This window comes from Dromaius novaehollandiae, unplaced genomic scaffold (assembly GCF_036370855.1).
Source record: "Dromaius novaehollandiae isolate bDroNov1 unplaced genomic scaffold, bDroNov1.hap1 HAP1_SCAFFOLD_56, whole genome shotgun sequence".
NCBI lineage: Eukaryota > Metazoa > Chordata > Aves > Casuariiformes > Dromaiidae > Dromaius > Dromaius novaehollandiae.
In genome coordinates, this window is record NW_026991304.1 from 347,794 (window position 1) to 373,850 (window position 26,057).

A 26,057-nucleotide genomic window follows, 5' to 3' on the forward strand; every position below is an offset into this window, starting at 1 on the left:
CCCTCAAGAGGGCATCCACCCTGAACATGGAGCCTGGCTGGCCACAAAGGCATCACCCATCCAGTGCCTTGACCATGCAGCCGAGGGCAGGGGTCTCTGCCACAGTTTCCCTGCCCCTTCCCTGCTCCCGGCACTGCTGCTGCTGTGCCCATGTCAAACCCTCCTGCCACCAGACTGCTCCAGGCCCAAGGCCAAGGCAGCTCCAGCTCCCTCCAGGGCTGCACTGGAGCCTTTCAGGAGGGGGCTGAGGTGGGGCTGGCACTGCCAGGGTGGGTTGGGAGAGGGCAGCTCCCCTCTGCCACGCTGGGGCTGGGGCTGGGGCTGGGGCTGGGGCTGGAGCTGGGCACAGCGTTTCCCTGGGGAGCTCCCTGAGGAGCCGCTCCGGGGGATCCTCCACCTCTGCCCTGGCAGCAGCACCAGTGCTCAGGGTGCTGGGGTGGCAGTGCACAGAGGGTGAAAGGAGCACAGGCTGCCCAGGGGAGCATAAAGACCCTGTCTGTGCATGCAGGGATGGAGTGACAAAAGCCAGAGCTCAGCTTGCACTGGCATCACAGACCTCGGACATGGAAAGGGCTGGGGTATTATTAAATGACTCCTAAATGATCCTCCAGAGTGTGGGATGTCTGAGCACCCAGCCCCTGCCCAGTCCTGGCTGACACCCACGTGGGGGTCAGCAGACGGTCATGCTCCAGGATCTGTCCTGCTCTGGTGCAGAAGAGAGGCCATGCAGGGCTGGCCTTTTCCCTTTCATCGGTGGACATCTCCGTGTAACAGGGACTTTGGTTTCTTCAGATTTCTTTCCATACCAGAGACTGTATGACACAGTTTCCTTCAATCTCAGGTCAGGCGGGGTTTTCCCCAAATACACCTTGCAAGCAGGGAAGCCCCAGAGTGCAAGCCTGACTTGGAAGGTGGGGGAAGGCAGACAACTGAGACTGTCGGAGCCTGACTATCTCCTCCATGGTCACCAGTAACTGTGACATCAGAAACTGTGACATCACAATTGGGCAACCAGGTGAGCATATGAGGCGGGACAGCACAGGCTCACCTGCCCTGGAGGCCAATGGACACCAACGTGCTTTACTTTGCTCTAGCAGGGGTGATGACCTGAGGGACTGCTTCAAAGCAGTTTCCTAATAGAACAAGGAAACCTGCTTTTGTGTCTCACCCAAGGCTGGAGCTGGTCATTTCTGCTGAATTTCATGACCTCTGGCCACCTGCAGTCCTGCTCTCAGATCACCTGGGACTAGAGAGGGCTCCTCTGGCTTCTCTCTCAAGGAGAAGGATGGACTGCATTTTGTGTCTTTTCTGCTGGTAGAGGCAGTGGGTTCCTAGGATGTGTCCTGGCTCCCAGAGCTCTCCCCTGGACACACTGGCCAGCATGCTTATTGCTGTGGCTTTACTGACTGTTGGTCATCCTCTCCCTCTGGTCATTCCCACTGTAACCGTCTCCTTACCAAGTTTGCCAGGCTGTCAGCAAAGATGCTTCTGCCCTGCTTGTTCAGGCTGACCCTATCTCTTCTGATCAAACAGGGCCCCATGGTCGTAAAAACCAAAGTCCTGTTGCTGACACCAGCTGTGCAACAGTTGTTGGCCCACAGGATCTGTCCCCACTTCCTCAAGCCCTTTGCCATCACCAGCACCCAATGTTGAATTGCCATAAGACATGCGGACACCCATGCAACTCGTAATTCCCGAGAGGCCAAGGCAGATGCTTCGGCGGCTGTTAGTGTGATTATTGCTCCAGGGTTAGCAGATTGGATTCACCACAAAAGCAGCCATCTGTGTGGAGACAGGGCCACTCAATGGACTAGTGTTCGAGGTCTTCACACCACCATCGTGGCATAAAAAGGGACAAGACAGCATTGCCCTCGTTGTACCCACTTAGCTCCATGGTGGTTGCAGACCGAAAAGCTGTATATTTGCAGAGGGCAAAAGCCTGGGGAGGTGTGGCAAATTGATGTTCCCTACTGGAGAGCCAGTGGCACAGATATGTCTTGACCACTGTAGATTCCTGCTCTGGTCTATTGTACACCCACTCTTGTGCCACAGCTACCCAGGCTCACATCATTCAGGCATTAGAAGACTTGAGTTTTATGGTTCCTTGGTGGAAATCCAAAGTGATCAGGGTACTCATTTTACAGGGAGTGGCATTTGAAATTGGGCTGGAGAGCGAGGACTAACCTGGATTTATCACAGCTTACCATCCACAAGGGCTGGGATTGACAGAACACCTGAATGGGCTGCTCAAAGAGCAGCTGTGTGATTTATCGCCTACTGGTACCCTCACAGGTTGGAGTAAAGACATTCGTCAGGCCAATGCCTGCCTCAGTGACTGCCCACTGCATGGCTCTACCCCATATGCTCGTTTCAAAGGAGACTCCATCGAGCGGCCGCGTGTGCTTAGTGTAGTGGCTGCACCGCCAAGCCTGCTTCCCCATGTGAACCAGGCCCAAGAGTGCAGGGTTGGATCTGTGATGGCCACACATCCAGATAGCCATCATCTTGTGAGTATGGGGCTGGCCATCGCCGTACCTCAAGGGTATTACGGTTGCATGGTGCCCTGTACTAGTTTAGCTCTCTGGGGAGTAGACATCGTTGCAGGAGTCATTGACTCGAACTATCTTGAGGAGGTGAAAGTTGTGATCCATTACACCAGATCCCAACCCCTGTGATGTATATACATAGAGAACAAATAGCCCAGCTGATATGTGACCGGATAGGTGTCCCCACTATCTGGGAAGTAGATTCCCTGAGGCCCACCCAGCAACTAGGCGGTTTTGAGTCTACAGGGCGTGCTGTGTGGGTGCATGATGTGACTAAACCCAAACAGTTGGAAGGGGAAATTATTGCTGAAGAGCAGGGGATACCCACCTGGTACTAATCAAAGGGGAGAGTGTCCTAGTCTATAGTCTGTCTAGGAGGCTCTCACCTGGAGAACCATGACCTGATGAATATGCTGAGCAGAGGCACAATGTTGCTGCTCTCCATCCCAGCCCTGTACACTGACAGTAGCTGTGGCACTGAAGAAACTGCAGTAAGCACATCAAACCTGATGTCCACAAGATAATGAGCCTACTTCAAGTACGACATGATATAAAATCCAAAAAATCAGCATGGGACAACCCCTGGCAGTCACTGTCATCATGGCTGTTGAATTTAGGACTATGGGAAAAACACAATATACTCCTGGTCTTCTGGGTGGATTGGTTTTGCATGCATATATGTTATAATTTACTATATATTTACAATCATTTAGTTGCTTGTATACCTTAACTGTTAGTTAAGCCAATGCCTGAAAGGCATGTCCGAACCGTGTCTGCACACTGGTGGCACCAGTACTACGTCTCTGTCAGTCATGGGGTGGAGTGTAGCAAGAACACCTGTAGAAGACCTGGTGAGGAGTCAGGGGACTGGCAGAGCACATGATTGCAGCCCCAGAGCGTGCTCTCTACACACTGACCGAAACCCATCAAGGCCGGACATGCACATTCTGTTTTATCAACAATGTCTTGCTGCTTCGCAGCCAGTAGCTACTCAAGCCTAGCACAGTCAATATAAGGAAATAGTTCTAGTAGCTAAAAGGGGCCCTTAGGATAGACAATGTGAGTGCCGCCTGGGCATCCAACCTGGACATCCAGCAGCCTCCAATCAGTGACCCCTCCGTGCGGTTCTCGGGGCTCCCTGCACAGTTTGGAGTGCAAGTCCTTCATTACAGCTCCTCTGTTTAACCCCTCACAAAGCTTGAGTGTCTCTCTGCACTGGTATCCAACCCTCCCTTTCCTGCCTTGTGGTCACATATAGCCAGTTAATCTACTCAACTGATACAGGCATTTATCTAAAAGCAGGGCCACCCTCCAGTCCCCATTGTGTTGAGATAAATTGAGCTTTCTTTGCAGTGCTACGGTCAATCATGGTCATGCTAGGGGCCTGCTGTTTGTAACTGTACCCTTTCACTGAAGCCACTGAGACAGTGTTTTCCAGAGACCCCACGGCAGTATTTTTTTCTTCTCATGTTTTTTTCTGTTGTTCTCATGGCCTTGCACCTGCAAACATTAACATGACAAGCCTTGGCCAACCTGCAAAACAGTGCTGAGGCCTTCACAGCCCCTGAGCATTGTTTTTCCTAACACAGTTTTAAAAGAAGGCGGCAATGGAATAATAAGTATGCTGTTCCCAGCATCCCAAGTTTTCTGTGGCTGGGTCACTGGAGCAAGGAATTCTGAAATGACTGCATGTTGAGCTGTTTCGATGTGAAGTGAGTTCTCAGCACCCCAAAATCAAGACCTACAGCCTCTAACAGAACAAGTTAATCCCTCCTGAGACGATTGTGCTGGCCACCAGAATTATTCACTCCAGCTTATCTGGCATCCTGCAAGAGTACAGCTTTGAAACCTTGGCATATACAGATGCCAAAAGGGCAATCATCAGCAGAGAGTTTGAGTGCCATGGTCAGGAGAGAATATACCTATCACCAGGATGAAGGGTCACTGGGAGAAACATTATCTTCAGTCACGTATATCCCCCTGCAGATGGAGACAACTGCCAAAGACTTTTACAGGAGAGCAAAATAACCAGCACTGCAATGAGCTACAAATCCCCCATGGCTTCGCAGAAGATGTAAGTCCTGGACTTCTATCTCCATTTCCCCACACACACCCTCCAATACCTCTTTCTCTGCAGAATTCATCTGCATGAAGGCTGTGAGTGCTGTGCTGAGAGAGCTCCCTTGAGCATGTGCACTAGCTCCCCATGACAAGGAGTGGTTGAGTGCAGACAGCGATGCTGTTACTCAAAATGCTGTGCACTTGGGCTGGGGCAAAGCTTTTGGCACAGTTTCGGTCACAGCCATCAGTGCAGCAATGTATAAAAAGTAGGTGTGTGGCTCTCTCTAAGGCCATAAGCAGAGTCGTGTTTTGAAGGAGCTTGCTGGAGACTGGCTACAGACCTGTGTACGTGGAGAATCATTGCCTCAGAACTGGACAACATGGCAGAGGAAGTAATGGAGAAGAGGGACCTTGACATCAAGATCAAGCAGGTGCAGCACCTCCAAGGCCTGCACTGTTAAAGGATGCTGAACCTGGTGGACTTTTGGATCTGGGGGATTCCTCCTCCCTGGTCCACTGGATGGGAGACTGCTGCGGTTCTCTGCTCCCTGGTCCTGCCAGCAGTGAGGCTGCACATGTGCTTCCAGTAGGCACACACACACTCTGTACGGACATGGTGGGCCACCAAAAAATCAGTTCAGCCAGGGCACAGTACCTTTACAGGCACCACAGAGACACGAGCAGCACTCATAAACATGAACCATGCAAATGGCCTGGTCCTGTTTTTGCTCACCAGCTAATGAGACTCAAAGCTTGCAGGAGACCTCACACGCACCCTTGCACGGGTGTCTCTGGCAGCTGGCTGCCTTGAGGGCTGCAAGCCTTCCACACATGTACTCACACAGAATAGAGAATGCTCACCCAGAAAGTACCTAGGAATAGGATTTAATACGATGCTAAGGCAGACCGCAATGACCAGGCACACAGCTTGGCCAGGCAAGTGTACTTGCCAGCAGCTTGCTTACACAAAACTGGCCCCTTTTATTCCCTCTCCCTCCATTTTCCCATGCTTTTTATTCCATAATCCAGCTGATCCCTCCCTTTCGCCAGCTTTATCCCCTTTGCAATAAACAGTTCATCTCTAAGTAGTTTTTTCCTCATTGGTCCCAGTTTTACTACGTATGTACTCAAGCACATATGTAGTAGACAATTTAGTCAGTTAGCTCAACCTCAAGCCAGAGCCTAGTTGTCTGCCTGCACCAGCCTGGAGCTGAATTTTTGTGCTTAGCATCTTCTGTTATTCAGGCAGAGAAGGTGTTTTGAGCTTTTCTCAACAGTCCTGGGACATTGTCCCCAGAGTTTTCAGCTAAATTTCCTGAGATAACTTATGAAAGCCTCCTTGTGTCAGCACCCACCGGCAGTCTATGCCCCAGTCCTAAGAAGTGTGTTTCCAACATTCTATTAATATGTTTTAGATTCTGTTTATAATAACCCCCTCTAACCAAGACACACAATTCACATTTCTTCCTTTCACTACTACAATCCAACGAGAAAATAAATCTCCTGAGGCACCTGTATTTAGTCTGAGGCACCTGTATTTAGTAGCTACATACATATGTGTGAGATATTTTATATGACACATAATTAAAATTGCTATCTCGAGAAACATCATGACTGGGGGCAAAGTCAAACCTTTGCACAGCCAATGGCTTTCTTCAGGGCCAGTTTCACAGTCTTGTTTCTGAGACTGTAGATGAAGGGATTTAAGAATGGGTACAGGACAGTGTTCAGCAAAGCTACAGTTCCATTGGTCTCCAAGGAAACATCTTCTGAGGGTCGTGCATAGAGAAAAATGCAGCTTCCATATACGATGGCTAAAGTGATGAGATGGGAAGAACATGTAGCAAAAGCTTTCTTCCTCCCAGATGCTGATGGCATGTGCAGAATACAATGGAAGATGCACATGTAGGACACCAGGATTAAACATAAGGAACCCAGCACTACAAATGATATGAAAAGAGAGTCTACTTTCCAAAGCAGGCTGGTGTCAGAGCAGGACAGTTTGAACAAGGGAGAGTTGTCACAAAAAAAATGGTGGATCTTGTTTGGGCCACAGAAAGTCAGCTTTGAGAGCAGGACCAGGCAGGAACTCGAGAGCGTGAAGCCTATGACCCAAGCAGCAACAACGAGGTGGGTGCAGAGCTGCCACTTCATGACAGCAGCATAATGCAAAGGTTGGCAGATGGCAACGTAGCGGTCAAAGGACATGACAACAAGGAGAGTGAACTCTGTACCACCCAGGGAAAAATAGAAATAGGATTGGGCAAAGCAGCTGCTTAATGAGATTGTCCTCCTACCAGAGCTCAGAATCACCAACAGTTTGATAGTTGTGGAGGATGTAAACCAGATTTCCAGGAATGCCAGATTGCTGATGAAAAAGTACATGGGGGTTTGCAGGCGGTGATCCACACACACGAGGAAAATGATCGTTGTGTTCCCTATCACAGTTGTCAGGTATATGAGTAGAAGGAGCAGGGAGAGGAACAGCTGTAGTCTTTGATGAAGCCCTGAGAAACCCTCTAGGATGAACTCAGCAACTACAGTTTCATTTCCTGGTCCCATGCCCAATTTCAGTACATCCTGCTGAGAGGGGAGCAGGAAGAAACAAGTGTGAGAATTCCACAGTCTGCACAGGAGGCTGTATCCTTCCTTCTTTGCTCCCTTGCTTGCTTCCTATGCAACACAGACAGAATATTCCTCTCAACCATTCATCGCACCCTGATTTCTCTGTTTCACATTTACAGTCCTCAGAGATTTTACTGTCTTCTTTCTACCTTTTCCAATCTCTCACAAAGGATTCTTGCTCAAGAGCACAATATTTTAAAGAGATTGTGAACTATTTCATGCCATGCCTTGGAAATTCCCAGCTCACTTTGACTTATTGCAAACATCCATCACATCTGTCTTTCAAAAGCCAAACTAATGTCCCAGCAAAAATGCTTACTGTTGTCTGCAGATGCCAGACCATCCCTTTATATATGCATTTTGAAAGTTATCCCTTCTACTTTTCAGTACTTGCCTTTTTTGATTCAGAACATCTGGGCGGCTGTTGATTTCAAAACAAGTCAATATCGAGTATCTCTTTTGTAATCCCCTGCTTTCTTCCACATCTTCTTCCTCTCTGTTTCTCCAGAAAAGGGGAGGAAATAGGGAACAAGTATAGCTTGCCTTCAATACTCTAAATAGTGAAATTCATGACAGTTCCCTTCAGTCACTGGAAGTGGCTTTCCCTTTAGGGGAGGGGGGAATCATCTCATGCGAAAAACCTAAAGGCTGTCCTTCTGGTTATTTGAAACAGGAAGCATCTGGAACAAAGAAAACATGAAGCAGGGTTATATTTTAGGTGTCTAAAAGTTGGGCGCTTCAGTTTGAGCAAGTTAGCAGACTCCCATACTGCCAGGGCAGAGAGAGAAGAGTGTCTGGAAGAGACTGGTAACACTTCTTTCACATGCTGGTTATAGTCTGGGAGGACCCAACCTCTAGAGCTCTCTCTCCATCTCCATTGACTATATAGGGAGCCAAGGGAAAATGAGTACGGACTCCAGCTGCTCACAGACACTTCCAATGAAGTAGATGAAACTCCCTATTTCAATCTCAAATCTCCTAATTTATTTAGTAGCTAATTTCTTTTTCAAACCAAAGAACACGTCTAACAGAAGGAAGCCCAGGGAAAACACAGGCAATAAATGCTGACGTTTTTCCCTCCACCTTTGCATTTGGTTTTAGACATATAAAGGAAAGGAGCAGATGCCTCCATAAATAGGATGCCTCAAAAATGCAAGGGTGGGAGGAGGAGATGACGGGTTTTAAGCAGTGAAACAGAGGTTCTCCACAAACTGTGTTGTCCCCCTAGACCCCGTCTCAGAGCATAGCACGTGGTTTTTATACAGGGAGTAAAATGGGAAGCCCAGTAGTGGGCAATACTCTGTGATTGCATTGGCATTTTAACTTGGGGCTCAGGTTAGTCCTATATCCCAAATACTCTGTCTTGCTCTCTGCCTCTAGTCTGGCATAGGGGGACCTCTGCACTGGGTCCATCTGGAAGATTTGCTGAAATTTAGCCACTGGCTGTAATTGTTTGAGCAAAAGCTCAAGCCCAGTCACCTACAGCAATATCACTGTAGTCTCTCTTGTGTTATGATTTGATGGTAATTTTGAATGACGGTTACAGAGAAATTGAGGCAGCTTTGCAATAAAGACCTACCTATGTCACCTCTGTTTATTAAGGAAAGAGCAATGGCAAAGATTGGTGGCACCAAACTCTGACAGCTGTTTCACAAAGGTTGTCATCTTCCATTCCTCAGCCGTCAATGGAGAGAGGCAGACTGCAATGGTCTGAATCACCTTTTAGGGATGGCTTCCTCTCCTGTTTGATTAGACAGGGAGCTGGCATGGGATATACTCCATCTCTAGAAAGGTTATTGCCAAAACAGACCAAAGTAGGCCTGTGTTTTTTGGACAAGATATATTTTTGGACAAGAACAGATGAATGGCCCTTTAGGCACTACTGATTGTACCCTGTAGGTGGGCACCTGCAGGCTCCATTCAGTTGCTGGCACATTGGGACCTCCAGTTATCTAAGACTTTAGCTTTGTGGGGATGTCTGAGACATCTCAAATGGTACTGGATGCCTAATTATGAGCAACTAAATTAAGCACCTGAAGTCAGGCATGATGAATCTCAGTTGAAAAGACAGATGTCTTAGGCTGAACTGGTCACTCCAGGACCCTTCTATAGTTGTGGAGGGCTAGGCAGCCTCAAAAAATGGTAGTAGATGACTAACTCAGAAGGTGCAGATGTCCAAGTTAGGTGTGATGAACTTGACCCTGAATACCTCTGTGTAGGGACTTGACTTCTCTTTAAAAATCAGGATGTCCAAAACTTACTAGATGTCACCTGAGAAAATATTCAACACTCTACATTACTCTGTTGTTCTTTCCCATGACAGAGAATGCACAGAGATGGAGAATGTGACATCTGTGACAGAGTTCATCCTAGTGGGATTTCCTAACATCCATGAGGTGGAGATCCTCTTCTTCATTGTGTTCCTGCTTATTTATTTAGTGACTGTCTTGGAAAACACTCTTATCATTGTCCTGCTATACACTGATTGCCACTGTATTACTTCCTCAGTAACCTGTCTTTCACTGAGATCTCCATGGCTTCCTCTGTGGTTCCTAAAATGCTGGCAAACTTCCTGTCAGAGAAGAAGGTCGTTTCCTTTGCTGGCTGCTTTAGCCAGCTCTACTTCTATTTCCTCATGGGCACAACTGGCTTCATCGTCTTTGCTGTTATGTCCCATGACCAGTATGTGGCAATATGTAACCCACTGAGGTATCCCAGCATCATGACAAGCAAGGTATGCAGTCAACTTGTTTTGGGGCTCCTGGGTGGGTGGCTTTGTCATGATTCTGTCGTCTCTGTTTCTGAAAGCCCCGTTGCCGTACTGTGGTCCCAATGTAATCGATTACTACTTCTGTGACAGTGTGCCTTTATTACACCTTGCTTGTGCTGACATCCAGCTTATTGAGTTGATTGATTTTGTGGTGTCCTGGTCTTGCTCCTTGGCTTTTTGGCATCGACTGTGGTCTCCTATGCCTACATTATTTCTACCATATTCTGGATCCCATCAACTCAGGACAGGCAGGAGGCATTTGCGACTTGTGCTTCTCATTTCACTGTTGTTTCCTTAGGTTTTGGCATCTTTATCTATGCCAGGCCTTCCCAGGTGACCTCTCTGCATGTCAACAAAATACTCTCTGTGTTCTCCAGTATTGTGACACCTCTTTTAAACCCATTCATATTCAGCCTAAGGAATGAACAAATGAAAGACGCCTTGAGAAATGCTTTGCACAAGGGCCTGGTGATGCCTAAGAGGGCAGGAAACCCACGAGCTTCATGATGACTGTTACTCAGTCAATCCTTGAAAAATGTGAGCAGGACCTTTGCGTTCATATGGATAAACTAGCCAGATTAGATTAGACTCCTTGGATGAGATTCAGTGGTGCATGGAATATGCTTCAGGTAAGCAGCCAGGTGGTATCTACATGAGGATGACTGGAATCATTCTCTCAACTCCATTGTCTGTATTGATAAGGGACTAATTTCCAGTCACAGTCACATGGGGGCTAGTGCCATTTGAGATGCCACAGCATATCCTAGTTGACCTCCACCTGCCTTTCTGGAAAGGAACAAGTCTCCCAAAGTCCCTTGTCACAACTGCACAGATGTCTTGGGCTCCTTAGGGCATCTCAAAAAGCAGAAGGCACCTGCATGTGGACAACTGAATCCCATTCTCTAAAGAACTGTGGTGTTCAGGATTCATCTCACCTAGCTGTAGCCACTGCAAAGGATGTGTCTGTATTTGAGATTACCACGAGCTATTGCTAGAGTGAGTGGAAAGAAAGATATTTCCACACAGTCATTCAGCACAACTCGGGATAGGTGCACTGACCTGGCCTCTGGAAGTGGTGAAGTCTGTCTGTTAATTGTAGTCTCCGCCTGGCTGAGTCTCTTGCACACATCAGGTGTGCCTCAGGCTACACTTCTGTTCTTGTGGTGTCTTCCAGGGGCTGAGTCAGAGTACCTGAGCAAGTGATGCTGACTGGTTTGCATCCATTCTGTCTGCAGAGTGTAAATTCTGGCCTCTTCTTTTCTGCACCCAGATTCTCCCATGAAGGGAACTAATTGGCTCACTCCAGATAAGGTGCAAACTAAGAGCTTCGAAGTATGGATGGTCAGAATTACTGGGGACTCTGGAGAGAAATATGAACCTCTAAACACCTCTAAATCAATTAGATTTGACCCCTCCTGATGTTTCTTCCCCCCCCCCCCACCCTTTTTTCACATCAGTTAAATGTTATGATTTGGTTTATATTGTAAACTATATGAATTGTCTCTGTAGCTGTGGATTGGGCTCTCTTAAGCATGCAGATGATTGGTGCATTTTAAAAAAAAGTAGTATAATCTGCCTTCACAGTACCCTGCAGCACGGGAAGAGACAGATTGATTGGGCTTTATATATTACAGTATTATTGCAGTTTTAAAAATCTGAATATGTAAGGTAATTAAGAAGTTTCTTTCCCTCTCTCACTCCTTTTTTTTTTTTTTAACTTTCTGGGAAAACTTTAACTGAAAGAGGAGTACATGATTTCAGAGACATGATTCATTATTATATTTCTCCAAATGTGTGTTCTCACTGAAAATAAAGGCTATGGTTTCCTCAGAATGCTGCATCATTCTTTATTAAGTGCTCACATTGTATCTTTAGTGTCATAACTGTATCATTACTTGGGAGATTCCAGTGTTTAAACATGGTATGTTTGAAATGAGGTGTCTCACATGAAACAAAGTTGCTGAGAACAAAAAGTCTGTTGAAACAAAGCCAGAATCAATTACTTAATTGTTCTTTTTTTTTGTTTTTATCTGTGCGGTCCTTCCAACAAAATCAAAATCTTTCTAGCAATTTCTGTCCTTGGAAATGATTAGGTTTTGTTTGTTTGTTTGTTTTCCAAGGGCTCACAATTCCTCAAAGGTCTTGTTTTTGTCATGAGATGGTCTGGTAAAATCAACCTGCAGAGACCTTTATTTTCCGTCACTGCAAACTTGGATTAACTGATGGCTGTTCACTCACTCCCACTTGATGCTAACATCTATGTATTATTCCACCTTGCTTCTCTTGATGATTTCTTCTTCTCTTCAGTTATCTTACTATTTATTCCTTGCCTTAACTTTAGCTATGTCAGTGTCCACCCACAGTGAGCAGATGCTTTGTGGTTCATGGTGCATTAACACTGAAGAATGTTGCTTTTGGTATCAATTGGGGCACTCATCTTCCCAAAGTTCAGTCACCTAATACACATTCATACAGCCTAAGCTGCTCTGCAGAAGCCACAGGGAGGTGGAATCTCAGAGGAAACCTTAGGGATGGGATGACTCAAGCCCCAGTAGCTCTGTCTCTCTCCAGTGACTGCAGAGATTGGATGACCCATTGAGGCTTAAAGTTGTTTAAATGAGTTATATGAAAAAGCTGAAGATTAAATGAAATTATTTCCATGTCTGTCTATTTGGAGGTACAATAAAAGGCAATCCTCCATATTTAAGTAGCATTGACTTCTGTAAGACCTGGCCTCAAAAACAAAAAGCTTGCCTCTTACACGCCTTGCCTTACTAGATTAAGAGAAGCATTTATAAATCTGTCATTAAAATGTTAAAAATACAGGTGAAAATAAATTTCATCAGGCAGTTCAGATGCCAGTAACTATGATAAAATCTAGTCTTTCCTGCTGCATGGGTAACCTCACACTGTATGATTTCTTGATAGCTATTAGTTTTTCTAGATACAAACAGTAAATAAAATGAATTTTTTTTTCTGAAATGTTCGTTGAAAAAATAAGCAATTAACTTCTGGATCAGATTCCACTATACTTATTTTACCTTTCTTATCTAAACTGTGGTCTCTCTAGAAACAAGTGGAGACAGGTATGTTTTACTAAATGGAGAGCCCTCCAGTGCTAAGACACTGTCTAAACTGCCTAAATTCATCATCCTCTGCAGGTGCCATTCTTTTTCCCCTGACTCTGAAGGGGCAGCAGACACTAACTCTGATGTGAACATTTGCAGTGCAGCAGTGGGATTCAGCTCCAGACAGCGAAGCTGGTGTCTGCAACGCAAGTGGTCTGAGCTCTCATTATATTCAGCAGTGACCTGGCCAATAGTGTCCACAGAGCTTACAGAGCATTTTTGCTGAACAAATGTAGGGAAGTGATTAGTTGATGAAACATGGGCATGTAGTGCTATTTTTAGTAGTCTAGGATATTCTAGGATATTTTAAATGCCTACATGGGATGGAAGAAAAGACAACAGACACTGCTGGCTCAGAACCAGCTGATTAAATCTTCTGGTTCATAGATGCCTGTCTTTAAGCAGTTGGTCTCCATTGACTATAACAGAAGCTTATATGTCCCATTCACTGGTGCTCCACAGAGAATGAAAGTCTTGGGGTCCACTGACCAGCCCTTAGAGCCATTCAGTACCCTCATGCTCCCAGTCTGAGTCAGTGCTTTCTAGAGGGAAGAGACCTCACTCCCCTGGCCTTGCCAGCCAGCCAAACCAGAACATTTGCTGTCTCTGACCTCTTTTCAAGTCATTCTCCTAAATTATTCTACAACTTCCACTCCACATAGCCTTTCCCTACTTTTTTGATCTCCAGATCCTTACCAGCAGTAAGACTTCCTTGGCATTGCATGTCCTGCTGTTGGATGGCTTATCTTCTGGTGTGTGCTGTTGTTTGGAGTTTTACGGGACATCACAAGGGATCATGCTTTTGGGGGAAAAGGTGATGATCTAGAGTGTAAGTGGAGAAGGCAGGAGTAATTCGCAATTTTTTTTCATGCCTCAGTAACTGCCTGTTTGTTTGAGCAAAGGGAGAGATGAATCTCTGCCCTGATAGGAGGGGAAGGGGGAAGAGGGAGTTTGTGTAGAGTTCTGCCTCATGCAGAAGTCAAGAAGTCAAGATGGAGTGATGGAGTGTGATTCCACAGAAGGGTCAAGGAGTTCTCTGGACCAAGAAAAACAGAGGTAGGAGCACTCAGTTACCTCACTGGGGATGGCTACCATAGAGATGTCTCTCCCTGAGCTTCCTTTGTAGTTAGGAGAAACGTCTACTGTTGGATACAAGTCATTTGAGCTAATTTAGAGAATTCACTTAAGGGGAGTTATATCCCTCTAGAAATGCCTCACTGGGTGTGAAGGCAGGCTAAAAGAGGAAGCTTCTTTGGATGGTACCTCTTGCAGGCATCTAGTGGTACTCCAGGTGCCATGGGCATGTATACATCACATACAGAAAACCTGTGCCCTTCAGGGAGGCAGTTTGAGGCCAGGCAGGACGTCCTCAAATGGCCTTGAACACCTACACATACGAATTCACAGACACTCTTGTGTCAAAGTCACCTCAGCTTCACCTGCTACCTCAGGTCCCTCCCAAGTCCATGACAAGAGACCAGCATCTCCACATCTCCAGAGAGGGAGTCATCCTACCTGTTTCAGGAGTCCATCTTAGAAGAGCATCTCTCATTCGCTGATGTGGCTGATTCTGACTGTCAGTGAAATCTCCCTGACCAGCAGAGATTTGGACCCTAGAAGTTTGTTGAAGTGAATCGCAGGGGACTCACTCTTAAAAAGAAATTAAATTTGGGGATACTCAAGGAATTTTTTTTCTTTGTTTGTTTGTTTTTTGTGGAGGTCATTGGGTCCAACGCATCCCCTCAAAGAAAAGCAAGCTATGCAGCTCATACTTTTTCCCCTCAGGTATCACCTTGGTATCTCTCACATCTCAAGTTCTTTTCTCTGTCATACCACTTTCAACTATAGTATTTTCCAGATTTCCCTTTCTTTGTCATTCCCCAGAAAATTGTGCACCTCGTTAGAAAGAACATCTTGTTCACATGCTCAGCTCACCCTGGGATGCAGGAGGTGACTGAAGTCCAGCTCTTCAGGAAACGGGGAATGGTTGCTTCATACAGAAATATCCATGCTCACATACTTCATTACTGATCAGGGAGAAGCTTGGCCTGCACCTGCTGGTGCTCACTATTTCTGTCTGAAAGGAAGATAACATCCACCCAAGGACAGTCAAGCCAAGCCCGTTACTGTCCCAAGTGAGCTCTGTGTGATCCATCACTCCCCTAGTCTGGGGGCTCAGAGTGTGTCAAGAACTCACTGTGCTTCTGCTTGAGACCCCATCCCACGCTGCTGCTGGAAGTCCCTGCTTTCAATCCCCATGCCAAGTTATTGTGGGGAGGAAAAGGAATCCTGGAATGATGAAACCACTTCCAGTGGCATCTGAGATACCGGTTTTCAGAGGCTGAATTATCCTCTGCAGATACTGCTCTGAAGTACATAACAGAGCCAATATCACTGCACCAAGACTTAAGAGATCAATACTTCAAATATCTGAAGTTAAGGTCAATGAATGCCACCCAGAGAATTTACACACTGATTATAGTTATATGCTCAGGGAATTAAGGGTACCCAGAAATTCATGGCCAATTTCTGTCACTCTAAAATTACATCATATTCATCCCTCTGGCTATGGGATGTGACTCTTAGGAAAGCTTTCTTTATTATCAACACCCTTGTTTTCTCATCTCCCACTGCAGCCGGATGGTATTGGTTCAGTTATTAACAAACAAACAAACAAGAAACATGCTTTCCTCTGTGAATTCAGATGAGGGGAAGCAAAGAAAGACGGAGAGAGCTTCAGAGGCCATGATAAGCATGAACTGTGGGAGTAAAGCAAAGAGAGAGGATTAGGGGTAGGAAAGGAAGAAAATGCAAGGCCTCAGTTCATAAGAGCTATGTCAGTGAGTGGGGAACAAATGAGTAATTAAAATGTGTTTGTGTTTGTGTGGGGGGATGATGCAAAGGAAAGCAGAGGAAAGTAATGATTTCTGCTTAAAGTACTGGGAAAATAAGACCCAGATAATATACCTTTCCTCTGAAGAAGAGCCTACAACTTTTTAGAGGGGCTGAGACTATCAGACCAGCTTTCACAGTTCTCCTCTGCAAGAAACCTGAGAGAACAGGAGGGGTGGGATTCATCTTCTCAGATGTAGACACGTTCCGTGGAAAGGCTTGATTCAGTTGCCCACTTATCCCTGCCAATATGGAGATGCCCTGAGGTATCCAAGACATGTACAGGAATGCCATCCTTCAACTTAGCTGGGCAACGGGAGGGAAAACAGCCCCTTAAGAGTAAGGTTTCTCCCACTTCAGAACAGGTGCAACAGGCATGAGGGAACACAGGCTGTTGGGAGGCTGACTGAGAACAAAAGCTCAGAGGAAGATTAAGTCAGGCCCTGCCTCTGGTGACCAAATTACAATCAGCTTCTGTTGATATACTTATCATATGTTTGTGGCTCCACAGATAATAGCTATATCTCCTCAGAAGGCCACCCCAGGTGCTGAAAGCTGAGTGAGGGAAATGCTCGAGGCATGCACAGGAGTGAGGCTTTAGGGATGGGCTCATATATGAAGGCTTGAAAGAGACCACTGAACAGTAGAAAAATATTGACCCAGAATAAAAATCGTGTTGCATGGAAAATGGTGTAGGTAACTATTTGGGAATGCTCCTAGTGTCTAGTGATAAAAGCTGAAGCCCTGTAGCTAATGTTTGCAAGAAGTTTACCTTGTAATGCATGAATGCGAGTGACATGCTAAGAGCTTTCCTTTAAGGAAAACAAAATCCAAAAAAATGAACGTGGCAAAGAGAGAAAGAACATGCGTAAATTCAAGAGCATCTCACTGAAAATAAAAACACAAAGTTCCCGTGTTTGTTATAGAGATGGAACCAATGACAGCAAACGCTGACGGACGACAGAGGAGATTGCTGCACAGGTTTTTGTGAATAGTTCCTCATGATTTGGATGAAGCAAGGAAGCACAAATGCAATTTATCAGACTGTTGGTATCACCAGAACTGCCAACAGACAGAGCTGTTCCTGCCCAGGGAACTGGGATAACTCTCCGTGCCAACTGTGTGTTGTGTCTCCTCCCGGGCAGTGCTGAGGACTAAGCAATCCTTTCCCACCCTGGGCACAGTGTTAACAGTATCTGGCTTCTCTCCACTTTGGTGGCTTCTCTTTTCCTTCTGTTTGGTTTCGTTATCCTACATGCATGTGTGAGAAGGGGAAGAGATGATAACTTTTAGACTAATTGCCACGGCTGCACTTGAAGAGAGCAGAAAACCATCAGTGGGCCAAAGTAATAAAATCGAATGGACCCAACTGAAAGCTGCCTCCGCCTCCAAACAAGGGAAGCCCTGTTTCTTCTGGGGAGGAAGGACCGTTGTTACATACTGGGAGCTGTAGTCTGCGAGCACAGGGCTGCCGGGTGGCCATGTTCCCCGCGGGGCATGATGGGAGCTGTAGTCTGCTGGTAGGGGTCTGCTGGGTGGCCACGTTCCCCACGGGGCATGCTGGGAGCTGTAGTCTGCAATCACAGGGCTGTGGGGCAGCCATGTTGCCCACAGGGGATGCTGGGAGCTGTAGTCTGCAAGCACAGGGCTGTGAGGCAGCCATGTTGACATAGGGCATGCTGGGAGCTGTAGTCTGCCAGCATTGGGCTGCTGGGTGGCCATGTTGCCCACGGGGCATGCTGGAAGCTGTAGTCTGCAATCACAGGGCTGTTGGGTGGCCATGTTGCCCACGGGACATGCCGGACACGGGGCTGACTGCCTGGGGCTGGGCCAGGTCAGCGGCCATGAGGAGCAGCAGCCCGGGAGAGGCCGGGGCGGAGATGTCCCATCGCGGCAGCACCCGGGACAGTTCCCAGGGAACTATGAAGGGCACTGCAGCTGCCCGGGGATCCCCAAACGGCCCCAAGACCCCGGAACAGCCCCGGGGTGGCGGGAAGAGGGCAATAAGGGCGGTGCGTTGTAAGGGGCAGCGCAGGGGAAAGGGGATGGTATTTTGGTAATTCCTGCCATTTCAGCTTCTTGGCTTGGGCACTTCTGTAAGGGGGCGAGGTCCAGCGCTGCCCCTGCCAGGCTGAGGAGGTGGCATGGAGGAGAAGGGGGTGGCTGGGAGTGGATCCATTCCCCCCGGCATTTGGGGGACAGAGGCTGCTTTGGCCTGGAGGGGTCTGTGTTGTGCCAGGAACCATCCCTGAACATCCGAGTGCCAGCACGGAGCCCCCTGGAACTGCTGTGGCAAAGTGCCCTGCTCTGGAGATGCAGAATAGCTGCCCCTTGCCTGGCCCAGCAGAAATGGTGCCGGGAGAGGGGAGGGGACATCACCGAGAGTCATGTGCAAGCTAAGAAGCGGGTGGGAAGCATTTCCTTTTGCTGTGGGAGGTGGGGATGCATGTGGGTTACTTGACATGTTCCCCTTCTATGGAGTCTTTTGAGAGAAAAGGGAAGGTGCTGCTCCTGGCAAACCTGTGGGGAGAGCAGAGGGAGGCTTATAGGGAGAGGCACAGAGGGGTGTCAGCCTCCCCATCAGCCCCCAGGGTTGGGGCCAGCAACAGTGTGAGGAAATTGAGGCCAGTCAGTCCCTGTCTCCACTGCTCGTGTGTCCGGGAGACCTTAACGCTGGCTGCCTGCAGCCACTCTGTGCCAGCCCTTCTCCCCAGGACAGCACTAGCGTCCTGGCCCCGGGGCTCCTCAAGCAACTCCAGCTGCTCCAGTAACGGAGCAGCCTGCTCTGAGTTGACACACGTAGAAACAAGTATTCATTTATACCTCTCCTCAAGCTCGCAATTGCTTCTTTGCTCTTCTCCAGAGATGTCCCTGCTCCCCAGGGAGCCTTTCCCCAGGTGAGCATGTCTGTGCTGGCCTGGCCAGCCAGTCCTGCACCCCTCCCCTGTGCTCCTCGCAGGGCCCGGGCTGGCAGTGGTGCTCTGAAGCGTGAGTGAGCTGTGGGGCCGTGGAGCGACTCTGCACTGGCCGTGCTGGTCAGGGCAGGAAGCAGACCCAGCATGGCCCAGCACCTGACAACCTTCTCCCCAGGGGCTGGGACTGTGGAAGCTGCTCGGAGCAATCACAGGGCATTTCAAATGGCTCAGGATGGTTCATGTGTCGTTTGATCCCACCCATGGTTTTTCACTGTAGGTGACATGACCTGCTCTTGAGGCTCCCTTCCCTGTGCCCACTGAGTCCCCGCTGCCCCTGCTGAGATTGCTGAGCTGTCATTTGGTGCATACTTCAGTTTAGCCCTTTGCTTTTGGGTGACTCCACTTGTTTTTGTGAGTCTCCACTCACTGCCCATCCCAGGCACACGCTGTCCCTGGAGACCACCCTGTGCTCTTCAGGCAAGCTCCATGTTCCCATCCAGAAGGACAGGCATGTGTCACCAGCCATGTCATAGGGGAGACAGTCCCCAGGAGATACTTCTTGAGCATTCACTCTCTCCAAGGAAACTGGGCACCCACAAGTGAGGACTCCATCCAGCCCTCATTCCCTAAAACATCACCCTGTGAGCACATCCCCCCTTGCCCATGGAAAGCCCAAGCCCAGCAACAGGACCTTTTCAGGTGCAATTCCCTGAGTGCATTCTTGGCTCCAGCTCTGAAAGAAGATCCCAACCTTCAGGCACAGTACTGAGAAAATCCCCTTTTATTACAGAGATGCTACTTGGGAGGCCAGCTCTGATGCAGTGGTTGGCAGATTTACAGAGAGCCTCTTGATCAAACTGATGGAGTTTGTTCCTCTGGAGAAGAGATGAATTCAAACATTTGTGTACCAACGTGATTATCACAGATAGAAAACCAAAAGCACAAGAGGTGCCTGAGATAAATTGGAAATCACTTGTGAAGAGAGATGGGCAGCTCATTGCTGCTGAACTAGTACCATCTGAATCAGTTTCCTCACTGCGTCCTTGAGCTCCTTGTTCCTCATGCTGTAGAGGAGGGGGTTCACTGCTGGAGGCACCACCGAGTACAGAACAGCCACCACCAGATCCAGAGCTGGGGAGGAGAGGGAGGGGGTCTTCAGGTAGGCAAACATGCCAGTGCTGAGAAACAGGGAGACCACGGCCAGGTGAGGGAGGCACATGGAAAAGGCTTTGTGCTGGCCCTGCTCAGAGGGGATCCTCAGCACAGCAGTGAAGATCTGCACGTAGGACACCACAATGAAAATGAAACACCCAAAGCCTAAACAGGCACTAACCACAAGAAGCCTGACTTCCCTGAGGTAGGAGTCTGAGCAGGAGAGCTTGATGATCTGGGGGATTTCACAGAAGAACTGCTCCACTGTGTTGCCTTGGCAGAGTGGTATGGAAAATGTGTTAGCAGTGTGCAGGAGAGCATTGAGAAAACCAGTGCCCCAGGCAGCTGCTGCCATTTGGACACAAGCTCTGCTGCCCATGAGGGTCCCATAGTGCAGGGGTCTGCAGATGGCAGCAAAGCGGTCATAGGCCATGACTGTGAGGAGAGAATACTCTGCTACGAACAAGAAGAGAAGCAGAAAGACCTGGGTAACACATCCTGAGTAGGAAATGGCCCTGGTGTCCCACAGGGAATTGGCCATGGATTTGGGGACAGTGGTGGAGATGGAGCCAAGGTCAAGGAGGGAGAGGTTGAGGAGGAAGAAGTACATGGGGGTGTGGAGGTGGTGGTCGCAGGCTACGGCTGTGATGATGAGTCCGTTGCCCAGGAGGGCAGCCAGGTAGATGCCCAGGAAGAGCGAGAAGTGCCAGAGCTGCAGCTCCCGTGTGTTGGCGAATGGCAGGAGGAGGAACTCATTGAGGGAGCTGCTGTTGGACATTTTGCTCTCTCCTGGCATGGGGGACTGTCCAAAGGAGAAAACACATTGAGAAGTTAGGAGAGACTCTTTAAGCAAAAAAAAAAAAAAAAACAAAACAAAAACCCGAGTTGTTGCAGTTCTCATACAACCCCCCACATTGCCTCTCTCTGTACTGAGAGGATCTTTGTGCAGCTCCCTTGCTTGAGCTCCACTTTGCACTGGCTGAGTGTGCTGCTGTGAGGAGCAGGTACCTCTGCCTGTGGGCTCCAGAGGAGTCAGTCCTGCTGTGCAGCAGTGGGAATTGGGAAATGTGGGTAACTAGCTCTGACATTCACCATATCTGTCAGGTGAAATACACTCATTCTGTAGAAGGGATTTTAACCATCTTCACTCCCCATTCTAAAGAATGAGGTTTGAGGAACAGTGTTTCTGGGATTTTGTATTTTAGTTTACATGTCCTTGTCACCCCTGGGGAGTGTTCCTCAAAGGTAGAAATCTTTGGCATGTCTACTGTGAGTCCTGAGAAAAATGGATTCACTGTCCCTTGTTGCAGCGTGAGGACAGCTGGTCTGTCTATTAGTCTTGTTCCCAGCTGTCCTGTGCTCCCACCTCGTTGAGCTGGTGGACGATCGCACTCATGTGTTGCCCTGAAAGGAAACCAGCCACTGCTGAGAGCAGAGGAGTCGTTTCAAAGTGCAGATCTTCAACCTTCCTCCCTTTCTCCAGGCACCACAGGGAGGTCTCCACACTCCCTTTTTAGCCAAGGACACAGAGGGCTCTTTTCAGATGCCCATATGCAGCCTCCCACCATCATCTCCATACTCTCTGCATCTCTGCACCGTCTCCATTTGTCTCTCAGCTATTACAGATATGCTATGAGACAGCAGTGCCTTTCTGGAGCTCTCAGCCTGGCAGGACACCCCGGGGAAACAGTCAAAGGACCGTCAGGACTGCAGATGGTTTCTCCTTAAGGGAGGATCAGCTCATTTCCAAACCCAACAGACTGCATTTCTTGGGGCTGCACAGCTTAGAAGGGGGCTGCAGACCCCTCACTTCCATGCAGACCCCTCTGTTGCCCAACTCGCAGTGGTGGTGTCTGAACTGCAGCTGAAAACCCATCCACCCCGGAGAGCCCGAGAGAAGAACAGGAGCAGCAGAGACAGAAGAAACAAGGAGCAATACCATGATCCTGCTGCCAAGGGAGGCAAGGAGAGAGACAGAGGGACACTTGGGAAAGCCTTCACCTGGGAAAGCCTTCACCTTACCTGCTGGGCATGCCACCTGGCAGATGGTGATGTTGCAGAGCAGTCACTCTCAGCCCCTTTGTCGGGCAGCACTAAACAGGCCCCTGGCAGGAGAGATGCCCCTCTCCTCTGCTGGAGGTCTGGCTGTAGAGGAGACAGCTCATGGTCTGGATTCCATGGCTGTCAGGGCAGAGGCTCTGCTGGGTGGGAGCAGAGACGTGGGGGGCTTGCTCAGTGCAATGTGTTTGCATTGGAGGCTCTGACCATGACTTGCCCAAATCCATCCTCCCACGATGCTTCTGTTAGCAGTTCCCTCTCCTTTCTTGCCTGTCTCTGCTGCCTGGAGCAGTCCCTGCTGGCACCTTTCTCTCTCCCAACATCTTTTCCCAGGCAGTGCTCACAGACCACATCACACCTTTTGTGTGCTCAGATCTGCCCGACAGAAACCTCCCAGGACAGTGCACTGTCCAGAAGCACCTCTGTGCCTGCAGTTCATAAGGAGCAGGTAACATAAACCCCAGGGAGACCACACAGGTGATGCTGGTGCTGATGCTGTCTGTAGGTGGAGGTGGGGTTGAAGGGGTTTGCTGAGCTTTCTCCCAGACCTCCTGATCTCTGAGAGGGAAGGTTTGTGAGTTCCAGTTCTTTCCTAAAAAAGAAAACTCTCCTTTTTTCTCCCTGCCAAAATTAGGGAGAAAACAAAGCACAGACACCAGATGGAAAGCTCCTTCTCTTTCAAGCAGCTCTTCTCTTGATATTCCTCTTGAAAAGACCCCTTGGACATGTCCTGTGCATGAGCTAGAGGTGGGAGCATCCTCGACCCACGAATGAACCTGCCCGGCCAGGATCAATCCTCCCACCCAGAGCTTCTCCCTGCAGGGCCTTGGGGAGCTCCCCAGGCAGGCTGAGTGCTGACCTTTGCAGACAGCAGAGTTACTGCCCTGGGCACACAGCAAACTGGGGCACAGGGATGCTGCTCTGAATCACTGCCCTGTGGAGACCTGGGTACCCACCCCAGCAGCACACCACTGCAGTATCTCTAGAAGAAGGTAGCAGGATGCCCTGTCCAGTAGCAGGATGCCCTGTCCCTGTGAGACTGAGGCAGGGAATCCTGCTCTGAAGCATCTCCTCCTCCTGCTATGCCCTGGATAATCCAGGAGAGAGAGCATTAAAATGCCTATCACCCCATGTTACGGGCTGGGTTCAGAAGACCCCTCCAGGAACCTCAGTAGTATCACCCTGCAGCCAGAGACTTACCGTGCAAAGAGCTGTGAAGATTCCTCCCACAGTGAGCTCTCCTCTGTCCTCCCACTCCACACTGCCTTGCACTTCTCTCTGCCTTCTCTCATCCCATGTCAGCAGCAGCAGGCAGTGCCTGCAGCCCTGCTGCTCTTGCAGAGGAGCTGCTCCTGCACACAGCTGTCTCTGGGCAGTGCTGCCAGGTTGCCATGAGCTCCCTCCATCCCAGGAGCCTGGCCCCACTCAGGAGCAGAGGCCCAGCTGAAGGCCTGAATGTCTCTGTCCCTCGTGCTCCCTCCTCCTGGGAAATGTTCACCGCAATAAACTAAAATAATCACTAATGGTCCCTCTCTAAACACTGTAGGAAGACTGATGCCAGCATTGCAATTTGTCTCATCAGAGGATGGTTTTTTGCAAGAGGTGGAAATGTCCCACTCTGGCAGCCCCTCTTCCCATCTCTTCACTAGGCAGGACACTTAGACAGGGACAAGAAGGGACTTTATTGACACATGGTTCAGTTATTGATTCAGATGAGTCAATCTGGGCATCTCATGATGGTTTAGAAGGCCCTGGGCTGCAGTGGGATTCAGATCCTTCCCATGAACTCCACAAGCACACAAGAGCTGAGATTCCCCTTGCCTAAGCTGAAGTGTGCACAACAGAGAGATCTGCCCATGAGCTCCTTGTCTAAGCTCCCATTGGAATCACTGGAGATGGAGAGTGAGAGTCAGTTGCCCACACACAAACACCTGGCGACATGTGAAGAGACAGAGATGGTTCAAGGAGTGTGCCAGTGTCTGCTTGCTCTGTTGGAGTGACTGTGACACTCATCCTTTTGGAGCCTCAGGTGGGGGCCAGATGGGGAATTTCCTGGGCCATCTCAAAGGGCACTAGATGCCCACTACTGTGAATCAGCTCAGGCAGCAAACCCCTCTCCTGCCATTTCAGCACAGCCCAGCTCTGTTTCTCCCTGGCCTTGGGCACTGCAGGGTTTGCTCTCTTGGTGGGAACCTCCTTTCACCATTACATTGCCACCTGCTATCTATGCCAGCATGGCTCTGCTCTGAAGTGGGGCCATTGCACACATGGTGTCTTTGGCTCTTGGTAACAGGTTTCACCATGACCAGTCTGCACTCTTTGCCACAGCTGAAGCTCTGTAGCCCAAATATATGCAAATGCATGCAGCCTGGGGCACACACAGGAACAGCTGGAAGTGCAGAAGCTGTCAGAGGTCTGAAACATCTTTGGAATGACTGGAGGGCAATGCTTGTAGGGTACAATCTCTTCAGGAGAGACTGTCAGGAAAGATGAGCAGGGGACGATGTCCTTTATGTGAAAGGGCAGCTCGGGTGTGTGGACGTCTTGCATTAGATGGACAAGGGTTTGGGTGAGAGCTTGTGGGTGAGCATCACAGTAAGGGTGACATCATGACGGGAGCTAAAGACCACCTAATCAGGTAAGGGGATGGATGCAGTCTCCTATAAGCAGTGTGAGCAAGTCTGTCGATAACAGGCCCTGGTTGTTGTAGGGGGCACTTTAATCCCCCTGCCATGAACTGGAAGGGCAAACCACAGAGTGCAAGCAGGCCAGGAGGTTTCTGGAGGGCATCAAGGATGACTTCTTTGCACAGCTGCCAGATGGGCCAGTAAGGGTGATGCTTTCTTGTATCTGGAAATTTGAGACAGGGAGGAACTGATCAGGGATGGGATAATAAGTGTCAGTCTGGCCTACCATGACCCTGAAAATGTGGAGTCCCAGATGCTGAGGGGACTGAGGAAGGACAGTAGCAGAGTACAGACCCCGGACTTCAGAGGAGCAGGCCTCTTCAGGGGCCTGGTGGGGGATGCCATGGGAGGCAGCTCTCAACGGCCCAGGAGATCAGCAAAGCCAGCAGGTCTTTAAGGACAGACCTGCCAAGCACAAGGATGGGCCATCCCGATACTTGCTAAAACTAGCAGACACCTCAGGGGACCAACATGGCTAAAGAGGGACCTCACACCTGAGCTCCAGGGTACTAGGGCAGCATACAGCACGGGGGAAGAAGGGAGAGGCCAAGGAGGAATTTAGAAATATTGTCCAGTGTCATAGACATGGTGTTAGGGAAGAAAAAGCTCCCCTAGGATTGACACTTGCAGGGGACGTCAAGGCCATGAAGATGAGCTGCTATTGCTCCAGTAAGAATCAAAGAATAAAAAGGGAAATGTGGCCTCACTGCTAGATGGGACAGGGAATCTTGTAGCAGCAGATGCAGATAGGTCTGAGGAACTCAAGCCCTTGTTAGCTTCCCTTTCCACAAGCAAGGTCTCCTGGGCTGTTGCGCCTTGAGTCAGGACTCCAGAGGAGAAAAAGAGCCAATGGTGGATGAGGTTAGTGAGGGATTCCTCGTGAGAACTCAAACTACACCAGTCAGGGGGGTTGGATGGGCTGCATGTGAGGATGCTGTGAGAGCTGGCTGCTGTCACTGCAAGGCCACTCGTTACCATCTTTGCAAGGTTGTGGAGATGGAGTGAAGTCCTAATGACTGCAGAAAGGCAAATGTTGCATCCATCTTCAAAAAAGGCCACAAGGACAACCTGGGGAGCTGCAGGCAGTTCAGCCTCACTTTGGTGAGGAGTGAGTTATGAAATGAATCCTCTCAGATCACATTTCTGGGCACATGAAGGAGAAGAAGGTGCCTGGGAACACTTAGCATGGATTTACCCAGGGTAGATTGTGCCTCACCAACCTG

The 26,057-nt window shown here is 48.9% G+C and overlaps 1 protein-coding gene across 1 annotated transcript; it reads right to left on the reverse strand.

The window, feature by feature from the left end:
• Nucleotides 1-2,573: 2,573 nt before the first annotated feature.
• LOC135325736 (olfactory receptor 14A16-like) lies at nucleotides 2,574-20,486 on the reverse strand (the record flags this gene model as incomplete). The annotated part of the gene is made up of 2 exons (XM_064503737.1): nucleotides 2,574-2,669; nucleotides 20,025-20,486. Coding segments are annotated over 2 exons (558 nt in total), but the record flags the coding sequence as incomplete, so codon positions are not given.
• Between the last annotated feature and the right edge of the window lie 5,571 nt (nucleotides 20,487-26,057).